The 22,908-nt window shown below is 45.7% G+C and overlaps 2 protein-coding genes and 2 long non-coding RNA genes across 15 annotated transcripts in view; 2 read left to right on the top strand and 2 right to left on the bottom strand.

Annotated features, from left to right (window-relative positions):
• The window catches only part of LOC122185968, a 23,410-nt gene extending 7,863 nt beyond the window's left edge, over window positions 1-15,547 (bottom strand). For 3 of the 11 annotated variants that reach the window (XR_006181012.1, XR_006181008.1, XR_006181017.1), the window contains exons 1-5: window positions 14,279-14,389; window positions 12,245-12,336; window positions 11,949-12,142; window positions 9,029-9,244; window positions 7,769-7,833 (exon numbers count right to left, since the gene is read on the bottom strand). This is a non-coding gene — a long non-coding RNA (uncharacterized LOC122185968). The other 8 variants (XR_006181010.1, XR_006181009.1, XR_006181011.1 and 5 more) reach the window with 8 other exon arrangements.
• Window positions 7,439-11,094, top strand: LOC122185967 (ferritin light chain-like). Its single transcript, XM_042882212.1, has 3 exons — window positions 7,439-7,606; window positions 9,179-9,325; window positions 9,599-11,094. Exons 1-3 carry the CDS (start codon window positions 7,439-7,441, stop codon window positions 10,109-10,111), a joined length of 828 nt encoding a protein of 275 aa, XP_042738146.1. The 3' UTR covers window positions 10,112-11,094.
• Window positions 15,144-18,387, top strand: MYOD1 (myogenic differentiation 1). The gene is made up of 3 exons (XM_042882211.1): window positions 15,144-15,876; window positions 17,025-17,103; window positions 17,700-18,387. Exons 1-3 carry the CDS (start codon window positions 15,316-15,318, stop codon window positions 17,960-17,962), a joined length of 903 nt encoding a protein of 300 aa, XP_042738145.1. The 5' UTR covers window positions 15,144-15,315; the 3' UTR covers window positions 17,963-18,387.
• LOC122185969 lies at window positions 15,696-22,904 on the bottom strand. 2 transcript variants are annotated; one of them, XR_006181019.1, is made up of 4 exons: window positions 22,871-22,904; window positions 22,489-22,663; window positions 19,634-19,839; window positions 15,696-15,959 (listed from the first exon to the last, which is right to left on the bottom strand). It is a non-coding gene; the product is annotated as an uncharacterized LOC122185969 (long non-coding RNA). The 2 variants fall into 2 exon arrangements; XR_006181020.1 differs by lacking the exons at window positions 22,489-22,663; window positions 22,871-22,904 and adding an exon at window positions 21,573-21,677.
• Between the last annotated feature and the right edge of the window lie 4 nt (window positions 22,905-22,908).

Raw genomic sequence — 22,908 nt, 5'->3', positions numbered from 1 at the left:
GCCCTGTGCTAGAAACATAGGCTCAGCTGCTGTGGACTCCTGGATTCCCTTTGAGGCTTTAACCGCAGCTCCAAAGTTGGAAAATATCAAAGCATATCTAAATATACAAAAGAAGGCAACGTGGCCCAGTTATGCATCTGTTTTGTCCACACATATGCCTGAGGGAGCTGCATGTGATCGCACCCTGAACACTGAGCACTCTGATACCGCTCTGTCACTGCCTTGCACAGCACAAGCAGTAAGACCCTACCAGCATCCGAGAGACCCAGAAAGAGGGACCCTTGCAATCCTCTCCGTGGCGTGCTGTCACTGGGTACATTTTACGCAGACCAGCTGCACGGGATTTACGCAGCCCATTTTGGAGTATCAAAGCTAAGATTTTTGTCTTTGCCTCAGGCAGACGCTTGGTATGTGGGATTTCAAGCGGAGAACAAACCGTTCTGTGAGAGCGTTAAATGCTCAGCACAGTAATTTCTGAATTACACAAACGATAGCAATGGGAGCTAGTGGTTTAAAAATCAAGAAGGAAAGCCCTTGAGCGCATCGCTGTGGGCAATGCCACAGAGTCCTACAGACCAGAGTAACTTTCCAAGAGTTACCAGTTAATGTTGCTGGCTGCCTTAAGTGAGATGAGCCAGATCCACCCTATGTTATATCTCATAATTACGAGGAAATCAGGCTAACGCCCAAATCAACAGGTCCTCTGCACAAAGATAATGAAATCAAAATCAATCTGCCTGAGCTGCACAGAAGGATTTGCCACAAACAGACAACAATCTAACACCTATCACTGTAAGAACCTTATAATATATTGAAAATCATTAAAATTAAGCAAAATGTGATAGGGAAATAAATATCCTAATGATCTACACCTTCACTTCACTGGAGTTTAGCACAGTCTTTAAGGTCAGATGTTTGAAGGAAGTTATCCACTTCTGTTTTGTCTGACTCACCTCCACTAAATCATAAAATCATAGAATGGCTTGGGATGGAAGGGACCCTAAAGATCATCTAGCTCCAACCCCCCCTGCTGTGGGCAGGGCTGCCCCCCACCAGCTCAGGCTGCCCAGGGCCCCATCCAGCCTGACCTTGTATACCTCCAGGGATGGGGTATCCACAGCTGTGCCAGGGCCTCACCACTTTGAGCAAAAAACATATTCCTAATGTCTAACCTAAATCTCATCTCTTTAGTTTTAAGCCATTCCACCTTGTCCTGTCACTATCAGACCATGTAAAAAGCTGGTTCCCCTTCTGCTTGTATGCTCCTTTCATGTACTGGAAGGCAGCAATGAGGTGCCCCCGGAGCATTCTCTTCTCCAAGCTGAACAAGCCCTCAGCTTAAATTTTCACAGCAGAGGTGCTCCAGCCCTTTGATCAGCTTTGTGACCCTTCTCTGAACACACTCCAACAGCTCCATATCTTTCTTGTGCTGCGGCCTCCAGGCCTGAATGTGAGGTCAGATGGGGCCTCACAAGGTCAGAATAGAGGGGGACAATCCTCTCCCTCTTGCTGCTGCCACCCCTCCATTGATGCAGCTCAGGTTGGCCTTCCAGGCTGCATGAGTACAGTGCTGGCTCACATCCAGCTTTCTGTCCATCAAGACCCCCAAGTCTCTCTCCACAGGGCTGCTCTGATACAAACCCATATGAATCCCAAATTTAAAACATTTACCTGATGAAAGTACACTTTAAAGTTAAAAAAGAAAGAAAGAAAAAAAAGAAGCTCAGCTTCATAGAAACTTTCAGAAGGCTTTTCCTCAAATAAAAACTGTGAATATGGCTCGCTCTCAACTTTTTGGTGAATGCAAAACCAAAAACACTTGGAACAATTTCCCCTTCACCTGCAACATCTTGCACACCTCTCTCCACAACTGTGGCCTCAATGCCTTTCCTCTTTAGCCAAACAGTAAAGGGCATCAGTCAAACCATTCAACTCCCTGGAGTACCTGCATTTTGGAAGCAGGTGCTCTTGGTACCAGCAGGAACTCTATGAACATTGATTGTCAGTGACATAGAGCAGCAAGACAATAAAGGGTTCCTGGACTTTCATCAGAAGATGTTGTTTACTACTGGCAAATATTACTGCAGTCTCAAACTCTGTGAACAAGTACAGAGTGCATCTGCTCATGCTCATCTCAAAGATGTCTGATGCTCTTTCAAGGGCTGCTGAGCATAGAGTGCACCTACTAGAGTTCACACTGCCTGGAAGGCATTACCTGCAGTCACTGACTTCAGTGGCACAAACTGTACCAGAAAAGGGCAGTGCCTCTTCCAAAACGTCAAGTCTTATTTTCTCATTTGTCTGAAAACAAGCACAGATTCTTATTCGTATCTGTGCAAAGAAAAGCAGAACAAGAAGGGGAAGGGCTACAAACCGTGAGAGACTCCAGGCAGTTGGGGATTGCACAAACCCCTTATGTAATGCATTGCCTGGGGCACACCACATGTTTTTAGAAATTCCTCAGAATCCCTTTATACTTGCTCCAGCTCTAAGACCCAGTAGCTCCATCCTCCAAAAAGTGACTGGAATTACAATGTACCATGGACAGATCGCACTCACAAGCCTCAAGTTTGCTGTCCAATGCTTTTTAAAATATAACTTGAAATAACAATTGCCGTATCTCAGAGGAGGAGTGACTGGAGATGAAACTTGGTGTAGGTAAATTGCCAAAAAGTAACTCTACTTTGGAAAGAGCAACATGTGCTTAAGAGAAACTGGAGCTATACAGCTGGTGGCCACAAATCAGTAGTGTCCGCAGTGCAGTTTTACCAGAGAAGCCAGCATTAAGGAGCCTATGAGCATGCACAGTCACAGAGGTTCCAACAAGGCCCGTGCTTAGCCTGCCAGAGACAAGCTAGGGCTGCCTCATCTCCGCTCCAGGCTACCTGAAGTACACTCTTATGCAGGAAGGGAAAAGACAGCATTAATTACAGAGAGCCTCACTTAGGTACCGCAAAGAGGAAGCTGCATGAATTAGGAAGCCCTTCTAGACCTGCTCCAATACACAAGGTTAAAGATAAGGACAATTTTAATCAGCAAAGATTTCTCTAAATAACACAGTGGTTTCAATTATCCAGTGTTTGAAAGTTCTTTACAAAAGAACTTCATTGCAGAAGAAGAAAGATGGATCAGCCAAATTCTCCATACCCACGTGATGCAGGCTTAAGTAAAAAGAAAACCATGGAACAAAACTAACCAAGATAAAGCTTACATAACAGCTGCAAACAGTGTCACAATTTTATTCTGCTACTGTTGCCAAGTGGGAAAACTAGATGATGGTCAGCAAGACATTCCATGACAACTGAAAAACATGCTTGCACACCTCAGCTGACTTCTAGCACTGCAATATGGTTTGCATATGAAAAAGCATCGGTGAACAGAAGAAAACGGAAGAAAATTCTCTAGAAAAGGAAAGCAACAAAAACAAAGCTTTGGAGTATTTGAGGCAAGCTCCAGAAAAATACACTTAAAAAATGACTTCAAAATGAATCCAAATAGTTGCATACAGGATTTCAGTGTGATATCTGGCCTTAGTAAGTGGTATACATAAATAGTAGATACTGCACAGTCACACAGTAATGTCCAGCACATACGAGCCCCCAAAATAGGCTCCTGTCTGCTCTGTTTGACATCAAGGACAAGATACTTCAGAGAAACTACATTCTAGCTTGTACTTTTGAGAAGCTCTTACCTTGTATTGCTAAAGCATACTGATTTCACACCATTACAGCAAAGCGGACCTTTCTGAACACTTCACATTTGCTCGGAGACACAAAAGTAGAAAATATATCCCAGAATGACCAACTCACAGCTCAGTCACAGGGCTACAGTCATCCCAGGGCCACCCCACGTTTTGTTGATGACTGTAAGACCATTTTTAAGAAAGCCCAGATTTCAGGCTGCTTTTTTAACTCTATGAGTCATACAGAACAAAAAAGCAAAGAACTCAGAAGTCTTGCTGGCTTTTCTTCCATGGAAAACGGGAAATAAAACAGAGTGGGATCAGACAAAACAGTGAAATGAAGCACCTGTTGAGCGTAGCAAAGCATATGGATAAATGGGTAAAGTGACTTCATGTCCAATAGAAGAGATTATGAATTCACGGGTGCTCATATGAATCATTCTCCATTTCCTGCCAGAGAGCTTAGGTTTCACTTAATTATGAAATAAAATTATGAATGAAGAAGGCTAATTTACAGGCATACATATCACACATTTATTTACAGCTTTTTGTTCATGTAGCCTTCAATCTTCATTATTGCTATTGATGGGCACAGAATGATCACATATGAAAAATATTTGGTGGCATTTGATAGATCACTTACAAAGCACACAGCTATAAAGCAGCTAACAGATGGTGGCTGGACAGAAGCAACAGCCACAATTTTTGCTACCTGTGGTTACAGAACACACAATGCGATCTCCAAAGTACAACTTCAAATGACAGAGAATCAAGGCAGAAAGCAGCCAGATACAATTAAATATTTGCAAAGCACTCTCAGCAGAAAAATATTTTCAGGTGACTGCTGAAGCCTTTTGACAATAACTCTGTCTTCTCTGCTACTCTCAGCCAACAAATTCACAGGAGGGGTGTGTTGTACGAGAGCTTCTTTTTCTGGAACAGGAACTGCACTCCTGCATACCATGCTGTGGTTGCTTGGGCTCCCACTCTGGCATACCACTTTGAGCGCTTTAAAATGTGCTGTGTCAATATCATCCCAAATCATAGAAATAAACTGAGGCATGTGCCTAACGTAACACATTTAAATAATCCTGGATTTTGGGGATAAGGAGGGCCAGTCTTGTCACCAGTCCTGTTTACAGAGTCCTTGTGTGCAATGGCTTGCACAGAACTATCTGCTCTTCTCTCCCTCAGCATCCATCCCCACCACACCGTCGGTGTCTGTTCGTTCAGGATTCTTGTATGGCATCTTCATACTTCAGGACACGTGGGAATAAAGTTCTGAAGCTGATTCACTTGTACGAAAGTAACATATGGACACTTGTCTCAAGTGACTAATAACTTTTCTAAAGCATAGAGTTTGAAAGAAATACCTGAAGCCTTCCCCTCATGGTTAGTGCAATTGACCAGCAGTTCCTCTACCTTAAAAGCCCCCACCTGATAGCAGACAGTTGCCCTTATTAAAGACCATGCTGCAATGTTGTAACTAACTAAGAAATTGAACAAAGCATTTGTCTCCTAGAATACAGCATTACTTAAAAACCAAGATTTGAGATCACATGTCTTTGGAACAGATGGTATTGTCCACCATCCAGATACTATCAGTGACACCATCTCACCCTGTGTAGCAAGAACCCCTATGTTACATTGTATGGATTTTCTCCATAACAAATACAATTGCAGTAGAAATGGCATGTGTTTCCTTCAGTTTGATGCAGAATGGAAAACAAACCAAACGGTGTTCCCATGAAAAAAAAAAAAAAAAAGGAGTTAAGGAATAACTGGAATTAAGGAATTCTGGAGTGAGTCAGAGCAGGCCCATGCTTCCTATATGGCCTTAAAAATGTCTTTGTGTCACTGCCATGCGATAACTTAAGATACGAACTTCCAAAAGACAGCATGCGATCAAGTCTACTATGCTCAGAAATTGAACATTAAAGGCCCACCAAACAAAATAAACTACAAGTTTCTCCAGAGGTACTAATTGGCTTTTAATTCTGATTTCACACTTGATATTATAGAATCATAGAATCACTTGAGTTGGAAAGGACCCTTAAAGGCCATCTAATTCAACTTCCCTGCAATGAATAGGGACACCTACAGCTCAGAGCCCCACCTAGCCTGACCTTCAATGTCTCCAGGGGCAGGGCATCCAACAGCCCTTGGGGCAACCTATTCCAGTGTCTCAATACCCTACCTAAATACCAGTCTAAATCTCCTCTCTTCTAGCTTGAAACCATTTCCCCTTGTCTTATCACAACAGATGCTGCTAAAGAGTCTGTTCCTCTTCTTTCTTACAGACCTCCTTTAGACACTAAAAGGTTGCTCTCAAGTCTCCCCAGGTATCTCCTGAAGGTATCCACAGGAGGAGATCCCCATGAGCCTCTTCTCCAGGCTGAACAGCCCCATCTCTCTCAGCCTGTCCTCTTAGGGAACCTTATAGAGGTGTTCCACCTCTTGGATCATTTTTGTGGCCCTCCTCTGGACACGCTCTAAGAGGTCCATATCTCTCCTGTACTGAGGACTCCACATCTGGATGCAGTATTCCAGGTGAGGTCTCACCAGCGCATAGTAGAGGGGCAGGATCACCTCCTTTGCCTTTCTGACCACGCTCTTTTTGATGCAGCCCAGAATACAGTTGGCTTTCTGCACTGCAAGGCCACACTGTTGGCTCACATCCAGCTTGCTGTCCACCAGCACGACCATGTCCAAAGCCAAGACTTTGTCTTTGGCTTTGTTGAACCTCATGAGGTTCACGCCTGGGCCCACTGCTTGAGCCTGTCTAGGTTCTCCTGAACAGCACCCATCCCTTAGGCATGTCCACTGAACCACAGAACCACAAAGCTTAGTGTCATCCGCTAACTTTCTGAGAGCACTCAATCCCACTGTTGATGTCATTGCTGAAGAACAGCAATGGCCACAGCACTGACCTGAGGCACTGGCACTCGTCATTGATCTCCACCTGGACAGTGAACCATTGACCACCACTCTCCAGGTACAATGTCACAGCCAGTTCCTTGTCCATTAAACAGTCCACCCATCAAATCCATAGCTGTCCAATCTGGGTGGGCTTTAAGATCCCCACCAACCCAAGCCATTCTGTGATTCTAAGCACTAAAATATGATTAGTTACATTAAACAACGAGGGCAGAGTACTGCAGAAGATGGAGGGAAGATGGAGGCACCAAAGTGGAAATAGGCAGGTTTCTGCAGAGCAGCTCTCACACCCGTACCACCAGCTCTCAGGCAGTCGAACCCAATTACAATTACAGCGTGGAACAGGCTAACATGGCTGCCCTTAATCCTCAGAACAGGTCTGCGAGGGAGCAGAACGAGCCGCTAGAATACATCGCACAAAGCGGCACGCATGGTTGAGCTGACTCAGCACAAGATCCCACGTGAAAGTTATCCCATCTGCAGGGCGTTGGGCCACATTTCCACTCCAGCGGCTTCTATGCGTTGAAAGCAAACGCTCAAAGAACAGCACGCGGAGCTGCACCTCCGTGACATGGCGGCTGAAAGAGCCTAGCTTTGGGGCCACCGTGCAAACAGAGCAGCGCCGCTAACGCACCTGACGTGACCCTGCAAGACTCAGGGCGCGCCGCCCACGGGCACACAGGAAATGGCGGCGGCGCCGCGGCTCCCTCCTCCCCCGGTCGGGCGGGAGGCGGGCGGAGGCGAGGTGCGGCCCAGGTGCCCGCCGCTATATCAGCCGGGGCGGCGCGGCGGCGCGGCTGCCCCATGGCGGCGCCCACTATGGCCGAGCCGCGCTCCAAGCGGCCCCGCTTCACGCTGCCCGCCTGCCCGGTGCACCGCCCGGTGCCCGGCAGCCGCGTGAGGCAGAACTTCCCGGCTGCCGTGGAGGAGGGCCTGTGCGGTGTGACCGGCGCCCTGCTGGAGCTCGCCTACAGCCTGCAGGCGCTGGTAAGGCGGCGGGAGAGCCGGGCGGTGGGTGACCCTGGTGGCTGGTAGGGGCGTGGGGTGGGTGCTGCTCAGTTAAGAACAGACGGTGGATAAATTAAATAAAAAAAAACTTGAAAACGTTAACATCCTATAAGTAGTTAATTATGTACATAAAATATTTACCTGAGCGGTTAAGCAGGCATGGTAACTTTCCTTCTGTGGCTGCAAAATATGGAATCTCGTTGCTTCTGTGAACAGCAAGGTGAAAATGAGCGCAGGACAAGGCTCGTTACCGCAACGGGGGTTGTTAATGCAGCATTCCAGCGTGGCCCTGCTCTCAGAAGCTTTATTGCCATGCACAGGTTGGGGCATCCCAGCTGGTTATCACAGTAACAAAACACTGTCTTGCACGCATAACTTTTCTGCAAGTTTTTTTAAAGAGATGAACAACACAGATGAAGCATTTACTTTGTATTTACACACAGCAACAGAACAAGGCGAGCAGGACAGGAAGAAGCAGAAAAACCTATGAAATCATAGAAGCACAGAATGGCTTAAATGGGAGCCCACCCAGCCCCAACTCCCTGCCATGGGCAGGGCTGCCCCCTGCCAGCTCAGGCTGCCCAGAGCCCCATCCAGCTGGCCTGGTGTGCCTCCAGAATTAGGGCACGCATTTGTCCTGTATCCCTCCTAGACTATAAGCATATAACAGAGCTCCAGTCCAGAGCCCATCCAAGAGGCAAAAGCTGTGCTGTACTGCATATGCATGCTTAGGGAACTAGTAGATCACAACATTGTAATTCCCTCAGTTCCACTGAAGCCCCTCTCCTATGAAGAAAGGCTGACGGAGTTGGGCTTATTCAGCTTGGAGAAGAGAAGCCTCTGGGGAGACCTTGTTGCAGCTTTACAGTACTTGAAGGGAACATACAGAGAGAGAGGACTGGCTTTTTACACAGTTTGGTAGTGGTAGAACAAGGAGGTGTGGCTTTAAACCAAAAGAGGGGAAAATTAGGCTAGGTGCTAGGAAGAAGCTTCGGAGGTGGTGTGGGCCTGGCACAGGCTGCCCAGGCTAGCCACAGATGCCCCATTCCTGGAGGCATTCAAGGTTGGATGGGGTCCCGGGAAGTCTAAGCTTGTGGAGGCAGCCCTGCCTATGGCAAGGGGTGTTGGAACTAGTTGAAGATGCAAAACTGTGCTTGTTCTCTTTTGCACTTGCCTCATCTTAATAGTTTTGAAAGCTTATTTTTCACCTATGTTCCCTGTTCTGGGATTATGCCTTGAAATTTATTTGTATTCCAAGGATCTCTGCCAACAAGAAAGAACATCAGTATTGGAGACAAACAACAGTACTATATCAGTATTACAGTTACCTCTCTAGAATTAAAAGCCAGAGGGATTTGTAATAGAAGTAAACAGACTTTTTAGTAAAGACACCAAACTTACTGTATTGTAGAAATTCGGATGAAGGTCTTCAAAGTGATTGTGGGTAGATAAAGTCCCATTGGAAAAATCTCCCGGATTCTAGCAAATCTTAACCATCTGTGTGGTGTGGGGTTTTTTTTTTTGTTTTTGTTTGTTTTTTTTTTTTTTTAGGGTGAATATTTTGATCAGTCACACGTGGCTCTACCAAATGTTTCGAAGTTCTTCCTGCATCAAGCTCTGGAAGAGATAAAAGCCGCAGAAGCTTTGATGAAGTATCAGCAAGAAAGAGGAGGCCATTACTGTTCTAAAACCATCCAGGTGTGTAGCAAGGAATGAGCTTTCAAGCACTTGCAATAAGCAGTAGTTACTCTAATTTCTTGCATTATATTGTTGGTACTTCAGATCTCTGCATTCATCCCCTTAGATTTCCAGGTTTAATTTTCTAGGAGTTATAAAATCCTAAAAAGAAATGCTCCAGACTAGGAGTTTTAAATCCTAATGTGACTTCTTGATAGGAAGCTGCAGGGAAACAGTGAGTATGGAAAGATGAGCTGTTCTTCTAAATAAATGTAATTCTGTCTTTGTTTCTAGAAACCAAATTATGACTATGCTGTTGGTTTGGTGAAAGCTCTGGAACTAGCTATGATGCAGTGGAAAACTCTGACGCGATACTTTGAAGAGCTTTATGCCCTAAGCATTGAAAATGAAGACCCTCATAGTGCAAGCACTATCAAGAAACAATTTATTGGGCCCAAAATCCAGAAGATCAAGATGATGGGAGATCTCCTGACCAATGCTCGCAGGCTTGATTGTTCCCAAGATGGCAGAAATAGTCTTGGGGATTTCTTTATGGACCGGTTGCAGAAAGAGTTCAGAACAGGCATAGAGCCAGAGTCTAGTCAGCAGTGCAGCCCCTGTCCGCCTCTCCAGCAGTGTGCAGGAGCTTCAGAGGGTCTGAAGCGACCGCAGAAAGAATTTTCCCAGCACAGGAACAGCATAGGGCCAATATATGCAACCATACACTGCACTGCCACACTGCCACAGTGTAATAGCGATGGGATGGGGGCAAAAATGAAACGGGAGGGAGGTACTTTAATGCTGTAGCTCTTATCGTTGTGGTCCAGCTCTGAAGGCAGACCTGCACAGAGAAGAGTGGCCTGGAGACTAGAACTCGGGGGACTCGATGCTTTTTCACTTCCCCCTCTTTACACCCTGTCCCTTGTTCTCATTTGAGCCACAGCTCAAAATCCAGCCCATTCCATTGTCTTGTTTAAATGACAGCAAGGTTGCTAGTTACCGAAATTGATAAGCATTCATTGTATTTTTACCTATGCAATTCTTCCTAGAAACCAAAAGCTTCTAGGCCTCTTCTGTCTTAATAGGGTTAGCTAATGCAAATTATGTTAGCAGTATATACAACTTTTATTAAAAACAACAACAACAAAAAAAAAAAACTTTAGTAAAAAGAAATGTCTATATGGGAGGAAACTCAAAGATTTAGTTTTATATTATCAGATTTTATATTAGCAATTTTATATTAGCATACTAACACAATGTAATGGACTTTTTAAAAGACTTGCTTTAAGGCAAGGTTTTATTTGCTTATTTCTATCATAGTAGCAGTTAAAATAAGTAGTCCAATTAATTTACTTACAACCCAGCTGTTTCTATAGTTGTATACTTCTCCAAGATGAAGGATGCAAATACTTCCTCCACAGCAGGAATAAGACCAATGCTCTTAAGCACATGGCTTAACTCTTACATTGTCCTGTGTGGAGTCAGGAGTTGGACTCGATGATCCTCATGGATCTTTACCAACCCTGGATATTCTGTGATTCTAAATTCCTTCCATTCACCTCCTACAGGAGTGCCTCTCTTTCACTATACTGGCTACCACGGTCACCTAGGAAGAGCAGCTGGCTAGATCAGCTGTTTGCAGCTAGGTTGTGAATTGTTTTGTTTTTTTTTTTATATGCCACATTTTATGCATTTGGGGTTTGCTTCCTTGAAAGATTCTTAGTTTTATGTAATGCTGCAAACAATGTTCCTATAATGTTTGACAATAAATTCAGTTCCATATTAAAAAATGGTACTTTGCATTTGCATTGTATTCCTCATTTTATATTATAAGCATGACAGTACTTTCCAAGAGATTTTGCATACGTACATGAAACAACACCAGTAACTGTGATTGAGAAGGTTGCACGGATGAATTTAAAGATGAAAGCAATAGACCACAGAATGAAAATAAATGCTACAAGACTGTAGTAAGGTGAAAAAAAAGCACAATGAAACACTCCCAGTAAATGCTTTGACTCCCTTACACAGCTGCAGTTAAGTACCCATTGCTGTAAAGCTGTGTAGACCACTTAATTTCTGTTAGTGTTGCAACACAAGACAGATGATTACAGCATTGATGCTTTCCTCATCTTTCTAGTACAATGACTCAACTTTTTTTTTCTTCTTTTAGTTGGGAAAATTTAAAACATCTCCTATATTCTCCAGTAAAAATACTGCGTTGTGCCACAAGAATGGTTTGAAATGCTTTTAGCAACATGCTGGATTCATCTGTTTGGGGTGGCTGCTCTCAAACACAGTAGTAGTTCAGCAGATATTTCCATCTGGGCTAGATTCCAAAACCCACCCTCACGCTGAGCATACCTTATTCAACAATTAGTTCCACTGACTGCAACTCAACATGAATAAGAGCAATGGAATTCGTCCTTCTCAGTATTAATACATAGCTCACTAAGTATGAACAGACCAAAACTGCTAGTTGAGTTATAAACTCCATGGCTAGTAGGCAACGTTTGATATACAGCGGTCTCCTTTAAGAGTTGTTAACCTACAATACGGGCATCAGTTTCAAGTACTGAAGATCTTAAATGAATTCCAACAGAACAAGGAGCCCAACACTTAAACTTTTCAATGTGAGACTTACTTGCTGCTGCTTCTTCCCTGAAATATTGTCGGTCGTGCTTCTCAGAGGCTCTTCTCTCATTATCTTTGTAGCCAAACATGCCAGTACTCTTTCAGATTTTAGGCCTTTCTCTTCTGAAATACCTTCCAGATTCTGCCCAAAGAGACAATTCTTTTTAGGTAATCTCACAGTCAGCTGTTTTCCCAGTGTATCTTCTGAAAAAGAAAAAATCAGGTACCGTAGATAACCAAAGCTTTTCTTGTTCATGTGACAAGGCTGTGAGGCACATGTGCCTGTGATCTCTTTGTCATCAGTACCTGTCTGCTATGTACAGGATGATCCTCTCCATGCTTCGCAGTGCAGGAAGTACAACCTGCCACTCTTTTCTCAGCTTTGTTTCAACCATGCCCTGTGAAAATGAGATGAAGGGTCAGAGTAAAACAGGTATAAGGTCAACAGCATTTAGAGCAGCTGTACAGATACTCTTCCTCTGTTGAACACTCAGTCATACATGCACTCTGTATCTGTTCTTGCAAAGCAAAGCCCAAATAATCCAGTATAGCCACAGAAGCATCACTGCAGTAAATATAGCATTCAAACTGGAAGCTCTGAAGAGACCTATTCTTTGCTTAAAATTATGAGTTACAGCAACAGAGGCTTCCAAACAGGAATCAAAAGCGGTGTATTTCCAAATGCTGCCATAAGAAATTCCTGTGGTTGTAGGGAAAGGGAGCTTGCTGCTGTCTGCAACCAGAGTGTGGAATTCACTTCAAGTCTCTTGGTGAAGATCATGGCATATCCTTCCTCTTCTGCACTCTGGCTGCACAACATTGAGAAGAGCATCTTGGAATACTGTTCTTTGCTTGTTTCTGGCCCACAACATCTTTTTGAACAAACCTATCCTTGGGCAAAATATTAGAAAGATAATTGGACTTTTGGTGCCAGCAGCAGGCACCAATGCATCCTCACAGAATCATAGAGGCCAGAAGGCCAGGGGAGATGATCTAGTCTAACCCGTTAAAGCAGGTTGAAGCTGCTCAAGGGCAGCTTCACTGCAAGACAATTCTGAGCAGAATTCACCAGCTGGTCATGGCTTTCTCCTGACTTTTCCACTTAGGTGAGCTCATGCACTTACGAGCATTCATAGGCAATTACTGGCAGTCTCTCAGTATTGCCTGTCCAAATCTCACCATCTGTTACCACTCTGCCCAAATTAACCACTACGCGTGCCAGTCCTCAAATGCCTTTTCCTGGTGTCCTGGGGTCAGATACAACCTAGATGCACACTCACAGTGACAGATTATGCTGTAGCTTTAGGTAAATATTAGCAAAATTAGCATTTCCACAAATTAAACCAATGACCTGAGGAAAGTTTCCGTGTTTTGAGTGGATCAGCAAGGCCAGCACCAATGCTTGACAACCAATGCACAGCTGTTAAACCATACAACTATTTATCATTTTTACTTGTTTTGTCTTACTGTATACAAAACATTGTTTTGAATACAAATTATTTTTACTTTAGCTGTTCTGTAAAGGTTAAAACAAACATTCTGTTCTCTCCTTCCGTATCAAAGAGCCTCTACAATAACAGTGGAGTGTTTTCATGAGCTTGCTGCTCTGCCTCAGAACAGCTGGGAGATACACTTCTGCATGTGTAGGGCTGATTAATAGCTGCTCTCCTTGGGGTGGATTGTTTTTCAGCACTGGATACAGTGAAAGAACAAACTTGTACAGAGTCCAAAACATCTACTTTAAAAAAAAAAATTGATCTTTGGGGTAATGACAGAATGTGACTAACAATTCTTATCTCTGTACTTCAAAACACGTAAGTAAGTAGAAAATGAGGGCTGCAGATTGGGAATTTTTGCAAAAAATTGAATGATAGAACAGCAGAAGAACCCAGCATAGTGACAGCCCATCTGAGCTGCCACAGGCGTGGGGACCACGGGCCCGACCGCCAACTGATGCTCTGTCACCTTCTGAGATGCTCTCAGCTTTGCTGCAGGGGGAGCTTTGCCTTTGATTTTAAAGGAGTAGGAATGTCACCAGCACTTATAACTGCAGAATGGAGGCTAATTTTAGCCCGTGGAATCCATAACTCCCTGAATCATAAAGTTAATGAAATCACACAGCTGAACTGCTGCAGTACTTCTGTATTGGAGAAAGACCCAAACTTCCCAGCTTAAGTGATATTCCAAACCCAGACTCCGGCAGCCTTAAGAGACATTACCAAAGCCGTCCTGCTCTTCCACATCCCCGACTGCCATGGCTATCGGCCCAAAGCAACACACCCGTATTGCACAAGCAATAGGGCTGCAGCACCGTTACACGTGCAGCACAACACTACTCACGACGCGACGTCAATCTCTTCAACGGCTTTGGAATTAAGGTAAGCTGAGTCTCGAGCTCAAAGAGAAACCTGAAACGCAGATGTACACACGTGAGCCGAGGCGCAAAGAGTCACTTACTGTAACTCAGGTGTGTCACTGCAGAGACACGGCCGCAGGCTCAGCTGAGGAGCCACGCGCTTCCCGCAGTCGCCGTGCCCGCAGCGCGCTCGTACAAGGCTCGCCCTCCCGCTCAGCCCCGCGCCTCAGCCCGAGCTCCGATAGCCGCGCCCGAGCCCCGCCCGACACCTCGCGGCTCCGGGGCCCGTCCTGCGGGCGCTGCACTGCGGTTCTGACAGAACAGCTCCCGCCCGGCGTCTCGCGCCCGGCCGCCGACGGAAGGCACGCGGCAGCAGCCCCGGCGCCTCGCTGCGGGGCGAAGGGCGCAGGGCTCCGCGAGCCGCCGGACGGGCCCGGAGCCTTTTCCCGCAGCTCCGACGGGGCGGTTCGCTCCCCTTCCCTCCGCTTCGCCGAGCTCCGCCGACGGCCGCGAGCCGCTACTCCCCCCTGCAGGCGGCCGCGCCGCGCCGCAGCCCCGACCCCGCCGCCGCTCTCGCCCCGCCGCCCCGGCTCCGTCGCGGACGCCCCCTCGGTTACCGCGCGGCCCCGGCCGTCCCGCCGGGCGAGGCGCGGGACTCCGGCAACCGCGGGCCGCTCGGCCCGAGCCGTGCCGCCGCGCGCGGCTCCCCCTCCCCACCCCGCAGGGGGCCGAGGCTCCGGGGGCTCCGTCAGCCGCGGCCCCCTCCCCGCCCCGCCGCGCCCCGCCCCGGCCCGCCGGGGGCTCCGGCATAAATACAGCCCCGAGCGGTGCTCCCGGGGCGGCGCGGCTGTAAAGGGGTCCGTAGTGGTTGTAGTGGTGGTGGCGGCAGCGACCCGCACCGGTAGCCTCGCCTGGCTCAGGGTGCGACGGCCCCGCTCCGTGCCTGCCTCATACAGCCGCCCTCGGGACCCCCCGTGCCCCCCGACCGCCGTCCTGCCCCGCTCCGCTCCCAATCGCCCCCATGGACTTACTGGGCCCCATGGAGATGACAGAGGGCTCCCTCTGCTCCTTCACAGCTGCCGACGACTTCTACGATGACCCATGCTTCAACACGTCGGACATGCACTTCTTCGAGGACCTGGACCCCCGGCTGGTGCACGTGGGTGGGCTGCTGAAGCCCGAGGAGCACCCGCACCACCACGGGCACCACCACGGGCACCCGCACGAGGAGGAACATGTGCGGGCGCCCAGCGGGCACCACCAGGCCGGCCGCTGCCTGCTGTGGGCGTGCAAGGCCTGCAAGAGGAAGACCACCAACGCCGATCGCCGCAAAGCTGCCACCATGAGGGAGCGGCGGCGGCTCAGCAAGGTCAACGAGGCCTTCGAGACCCTCAAGCGCTGCACCTCCACCAACCCCAACCAACGCCTGCCCAAGGTGGAGATCCTGCGCAACGCCATCCGCTACATCGAGAGCCTACAGGCCCTGCTGCGCGAGCAGGAGGATGCGTACTACCCGGTGCTGGAGCACTACAGCGGAGAGTCAGATGCCTCCAGCCCTCGCTCCAACTGCTCCGATGGCATGGTGAGTGCCCGGGGCAGGAGATGAGGTCCTTCCTCCTTGTAGTCCAGCAGCAGAGGGAGGCAGGGTCCCCACACGCCAGGTCTCTGGGAAGAGAAAGGAAATCTGTTAGATTCCTGGGAGGAAGGTTAGGCAGTCCCTGTGTGCCTGGGAGCTCTGTTGGAGGTTGCCTGGGAGCACATGGCCCCTGGGCACCTTTGATTTCATGCTCTGCTGTCTGTTCCTCGAAGGACAGCAGTGAGGCAGCTCCCCTTGGGTGTGGGAATTGCAGAGGAAAACACGCAGGGCAACCGATCAAGTCTAAGGTTTGTTTTCTGTCATTCATCAGGATAACAAGAGGATGGCCCAAGTAGCGGGAGTTGTTTTCCTTGACCCTCATGAAGAAGGCCAGCTTTCCTCTCACTTGATCCCTCTGCAGACATTTACTGGCAGCAGAAAAAAGAGCCCAGGCTTAGAGCCTTGGGTTATGGGGAGAGGACAAGGGTGGCTGCAGGACTGCTGCGGAGAACGGGACCACAAGGGCACTTCTGGGATTTTTTTCTGTTTTCTAGTGGAGATAATAATCACTGAGCTGAGTACTTGGGACTGTGAAATAGTTGGCAGATGGGAGAGAGTTACAAATGTCCCCTCTTCAAAATACAGCCTTTTCATTGTAGATTCACATATTGACCACAAATATATTGGTCAGGGTTTAGCGGTTTTTCTTTATAAAACCAGAGTAGGAAGACAAACTGAAAGAAATCCGAAGGTAGAGTAGAGGCTTTCTCAGAGGAAAAGTGGCTTTCTCATGTTTGGGAAAGTCTTTCAAAGTTAGATCAAAAGAATCCCTTCCTCTCTTGAGTTGCCTTTTCTAAACTGACCACAGGCATACATGAGACTGCTGGAAAACCTCATCTCTGATAAAACCACAGCGTCAGTCATAGGGATGGTGGTAATTTCCCTTTGGTACGAACACGACACATAAGTATTCTAGTGTAAATCCATTCCTTTTTTTTAGTTAATTCTGTCTGCTTCATTCTATGACACAAATGTGACAGCATTTTGGCTGAGAGTGATGGCACAGATTAGCCACTGAAATACAAAATCAGATGGCTGCTGGACCTGTGGAATAGGCAGTCCCCCAGCCTCACTCAGATTATTCTCCTTTCTAGATGGAGTACAGTGGGCCGCCTTGCAGCTCTCGCAGGAGAAACAGCTACGACAGCAGCTACTACGCGGAATCACCAAATGGTGAGTATCTGCTGTTGAGAATATGGCTGTGTGAAGCATGGAGGATGGGGGCAGCCAGTGGCCTTCTCTGTCCCCAGTCACTTAGCCAGGCTGGAGAAGGAGCCTGACTGTCCAGCCAATGAGCTGCTGATGCTGGCAGAAGCACTGGATTTCATGTAAATGTATTTGCAAGTATAGGGGATATGTTAGAGCTGCATTTCCTGTTTTGCAAATAGAGCATCTAGGTATACACCCCTCTCTGCAACTGATTTTTAGTCTTAACCCCATTTTGCATGAAGCCTAATACCTGTTCTAACCAGGTATCATTAATCCAAACTGGAGAGATGCCTGACAGAATTCCAATCTCCCATTCCCTTTCTGAAGACTGAATCCACTCTCCCTGAGTAGCAGCGTGTTTCACTTGGGTCTCTCCTCTGTTTCACAGATTACAGTTCCTTTCCTGACAGCTGGCACCCTTCACTCATACTCATTTCCTCTGATGTTTTGCATGCTCTCAGACACATACTTCAGCCACTTGCTGGGGTTTTATGAAAGATCTACATCTTACAATTTAAGTACACAGTGGATAAATGGATCACATTTCTCTTTGTTTTTAGACCCAAAGCATGGGAAGAGTTCCGTTGTTTCCAGCCTCGACTGCCTCTCAAGCATTGTGGAGAGGATTTCCACAGACAACTCCACCTGTCCAATACTGCCTCCAGCTGAAGCTGTTGCTGAAGGGAGTCCCTGTTCCCCCCAGGAAGGAGCAAGCCTGAATGACAGTGGAGCCCAGATTCCTTCCCCCACCAACTGCACCCCGCTTCCCCAGGACAGCAGCAGCAGCAGCAGCAGCAGCAATCCGATTTACCAAGTGCTATAAAGGCAGGTCCAGCCGGACTGCGCCGAGAACAAATTGCTCCATTCAGCCAAGCTCCAAGACTTGCCTTCTAAAGCAGAAGGGACTTCAAGACTTGTTTCAGTTTTAAAATATCATGCAAAATTCCTTCTGTAAGTTTTCAAACCTGTACTACTACAGAATACACTTAGTTATTTATTGGTTGCTAAACTAAAGTTATTTAATATGTCTAGAGATAAAAGCGTATACGGGGAAATGGCCAATGTTAAATTTGGGCTTTGGAGAATAGGAACCTGGCTCTTGAATACGGAGGAAAAAAGAAATCTACAACAGCAGTGGCGTGACAGATCCTTCTTCTTATTACCCCTGTTCTGGCCAAAATAAGGTTGTGGACCATTTTTTATAAAACTTTTTGTATAATTGTAAATAAGAGTTGCTTTGCAAAAAAAAAAAAAAAAAAAAAAAGAAAGAAAAAAAAAAGAAAAGAAAAAAGGAAAAAAGAAAAAAGAACAGAAAAACAGAAGAAAAAGGGAAAAAAATGAAAGCTAAAATTAAAAACAAACATAGGAAAAATTAAAAATATATATATTTAATGTTGCTTGGTTTGTTGTGCCAAACTTTAACTTTATATATTTATACGATGTGATTGCCAAGAATGTCTTCAACAGTATTCTAAATAAAGACCCTTATTTATAAAATCTGTGGCATTATCTTGACTTTCATTAGAGCTTCTAGAGTTACTGGTGCATTTAGGAACGGTGTTAAGATCGCTGCCTTGGCAGGAAGAAGACACAGGCTCTGATTCAGCAAAGAAATCAAGTGCTTGCTTCAGCTGCGCCACTTTCAGTTAATTTGTGCAAAGACATTGCTGAAAAGGGGTTGGCTTTCTTCCTGTTGTATCCTAGTGATTTCTAAACCAAGTCTTACACATCAGTGGTCTTCACTAAGAAGGTCTGTGAGGTAAATAAGCACATTTACCTCACAATTACATGATGAGAGCTTACAAAGCTGTAATAGAGGTGGGAGTCCTAATAAATTAAACTCTCCAGATTCCATTGCAGCTACTATGAATTAAAGCCTTACGACAATATTTTGCAAGATCAGGAACTACATTCCCAAATATTCAGATTTTCCATGTAAGATCTAGTTTTAGGTGACTTTACCATATTCATATACACTCAGGCATTAGAAAACACTTAGAAGTCGCTTTCTGTCACAAAGTTCAAGGTACAGATCACAGTTTTCCTCAAGTTCAGGCTGGAATTGAAGCCCAAGATTGGCAGTTTTAATTTGGATTTGAACTTTAAGCATCTCTGGCAGCACTGCTCCAGGGATTTGCTTCTTGTTTAGAGCCTCTCTAAAAATAACCGGTGGGGTATGTTTCATTCAGTGTATATATGTAACCTTGCAAGCTTGCCACAAAACTGAAAAACATGAAGCTCCGAGCAGATTGTCATTGATAAGCAAGTATCAGGGTGTATCTGTACATTTGGACAGTTGCTGAAGCCCACACACAACAACCTGATCCTTGTCATATCCCTGTGACTTATGGCTCTTGTTTAAACTTCACAGAGAAAAGAACAGCCAAACAAATAAACAACAGATACCATCATCAGCTCTGAGCATTTGATGACAGATCAGTCACTGTATTCCCCCTTAGGTGATTACTACTGAAGGAATTAGTGCAGCTTGTACCTCTTCAACAGGAAGAAGGAAGGAACAACTCATGAGCTCCATCGTGCATGCGGCAGTGACCACAGTGGATGACGACTGGGGGCACAGAGGACACAGGGCTGCTGTGCGGGCACTCCAGGCTTGGCTGGTCAGAGAGGCTGGGGCAGGGCTGCCCTCTCGGCACCTTAACTAACATCCAGCTTTGTAAGAGTCTCCTGTTGGCTTCGCTGTGGGCAGAAAACACAGTCCAGCTTGTAAAAGTTCAGCTTTTCCCTTTTTTATTCCCCTTATTTACATTCATTTTTTCCCCCTAAAAATAAGAATTAAATGAATTTCAGTGTTCTAATTCGCACTAGCATGAATCAGGAGCAACTGCTAAGATCAGAAAAAAGTCCCACTTTAGTCTGATTGGAGGCAGTGTCATTGACTCACAAAAACTAAAGAAACACAGTCAGATCCCTGCAAATCAGAGCTTCCCATATAGATGATAATTCCATTGCCTCCAGTGAACAATCAGGCCCATATGGAGCAGATGATACTGAGAAGTACTATAGACCTTGCCATCCCTGTGCTCTGTGGCTGGTGAAAGTGTCATGAATTCAAACGTACAGGCACAGTAATGGCAATCAAGAAATATTTTCCAGAGTCAGGAACTAAGAAGATCCAACTAAGAAGCACAAAGCTCACCCCTGCCTCACTCTGGGACCCCATGGGGTACAATAGGAAGCACCCTGGGTCCAGCTGGCATGGCACAGCGGACACAGAGTGCTTGTGCTCAACAATGTACATGCAGTTCTATGTGAAGTCATGTATATTGCATTTCACTGATTTATTTTAGCAACCCAAGTTTCCACATACTGATGTTAATGTTACAACAGAGAGCAAGCATTTAGCACATCCCAAAATAGATGGATGGATGGATAAAGAAGAAAAAAGTATTCCTAGATTTACTGTGCAGAGCCCATCTTTTTCCCACTGATGTCAGTGAGAGAAATCCACTGGAGTAAGGCCAAGGGGCATCAGTGCTGATAAACATACCTTTAGATTACAGCTGTATTTATTTTTCAACTTAAGAAAACGCGTGCATTTTTTCACGTCTGTTTCTAAGGTGATATATTTAAAATAAATGCCTGAAGTTACTCCATGCATCAAGGGGATGGCACATTGCTAATACAGCCCTGCCAACGTGGAAACATTTCAAAGTTGGACATCATTTGGACTCAGAGCTTTGTTTTGGTGGTGACATGGGACACAGGCAGAGCAGAGAATGGGCACAAGGCTGACCCAACATTTGCAAATGTTGCTTCCTTAATTGGGATCCATTATCATCCCAGTTAGGATCATGTAGGGATCATCCTGCAAGACAGACTGCAGTCTAGCTTGACCTACAGGAACACACAAGTGTGCACTACACACACCAACACTCTGAAGTCATCAACTTATAGTATAATTCTGAATCAATGTGCTGCAGGATGGGAAAGACCAAAAAGGACTGAATCTGGACAATTGTACTGACACGCAGAGCTTGGGGAGAACTGAGGACTCTGCAAGCCTGAGTCCTCATTTATCCCAGCTGATTTGACAAGACAGGACAGGGCCAGACGGAACGTGGGTGGAAAACTTTCCAGTGAAGGTTTTAGAGCTGTCTGGCATTTCCTATGGAAGGCCACCTCCAAGGAAAAATCAGCAAACTACTAATAATTAAAGGAAAGCAGCTGTTCTGAATGTGAAAAAATATTAAAATATTTTATCTTCTGTATCTAACACTATTAAATAAATACAAAGTGGGCAATTGCCTTGTATCAGTGCTGCTCTTTTAGAATGACTTGTTATTTCAAAGACATGATAGGCATTGCTGAATGTGGAAGGGAAGGGAGTTTTCATTTTACAGATGGCATTTTGCAGAGATATTTCAAAGGGTCAAATACTGCAAAGGGGAGAGCTGGCTCATTCTACTCACAGAATTGGTATTAACATCTCCAGAAGAACATCATCCAAAGGTGAACTTTTGGATCATGTGCTTTCCTGTAAATCTCTTCCACAGCCAAGACCTTCCCTCAATGGCCTGTGCAGAGCCTGTTGTACACCTGGGAATGTTGTTGAGTAGAAACTTGTGGTTTGACAGTCAATAGTTGAGATTCAGGGCTAATGGCACAAAATGAGCCCTAGTGTCATACAGAAGAGCCTCCTTTGCCTTTTCCCACCAAGGTCTCACCAGGAGTTAGCAATGTCTGACAAAGCTATCTGAGCCAGCAGAAGGAACCTAAAGACATCCCTAAGGGCAAGACCCAGAAATATAACTTTCACATATGTAGACACTTCTGAATAACATCTGAACAATATAAATTAATGAATGCTGATCTACCCTATAACCACAGAGTTACAAAAAACCTGAGGGTCTTCACAGTAATACAGTTGGCATGACACTAAGCTCACATTTCTTTCTGAAACATCACCAACTTATCTTCCTCGTGGGTATTAGCAACATCGGATAAGACTCAACAAATAATCCTATATTCATCAACAGGAAGGAAAACGCTGCCTGTGAAGTGAAGCTTTCCATTACTTATATGAAAATGCATTAAAAACTGACAACCAATAACCCACTTCATCAGAGGGAGGGAGGGAGGCTGTAATGGCAGTGGGTTTGGTGCTTTGGTTGTTGTTTTTTTTTGTTTGTTTTTTTTTTTTTTTGCTTGGAATCAGATTGAATTATTCAGAGTTCTGGGGCTCAGCACAGTCACCTAATATTGCAAGCACATGGTTGTGAGATGGGCCACCCAGTCTCTACGAACCAGACCTGAGGGGCTGAATAACCACCTGGAACTGCAAAAGCCCTCTGAAGCACAGGTTCTCCCTAACCCACTGAAACTGACCTTGAGCCGTTTGGTTTTCTTTGTCCAACAGCAGCATCTGCTGGACACCGTGCAAATTGCAGTTATTTCCGAAATCCCTTTCGGTGAGTTCAACGTTCTGTTTTCTCATCTTTTCAGTAACAGGTAATCAATAGGTGGGGAAACAGCAAAAACAGTCACAGCCTTCATTCAGCACCTGAAGCCCCATAAATCAGGAAAAACATGTTGGAAAAAGTCAAGTATTTAGTTACCAAAGAGGCTTCTAAGGAGAGAGAGTGAAAAACTCAAGGAATAGCTAGGTTTTTGTCTATTAATGCACAAATTTGGAAAAAGCAGCCTATTTTCATTTGGTTTATTTATGTGAAAAAGAAGACAAAAGGAAAGAGAAAAGGTTTGAACTCACTGCACAGTAGAGATGTCAGAAGTGCTGGGGGAGACTAA

The sequence above is a fragment of the Lagopus leucura genome, unplaced genomic scaffold (assembly GCF_019238085.1).
Source record: "Lagopus leucura isolate 7727_CA_CO unplaced genomic scaffold, USGS_WTPT01 Super-Scaffold_100033, whole genome shotgun sequence".
NCBI classification, from domain to species: domain Eukaryota; kingdom Metazoa; phylum Chordata; class Aves; order Galliformes; family Phasianidae; genus Lagopus; species Lagopus leucura.
The sequence above is the reverse complement of the archived record's forward strand: the minus strand, read 5'-3'. Positions and strand labels throughout refer to the sequence as shown.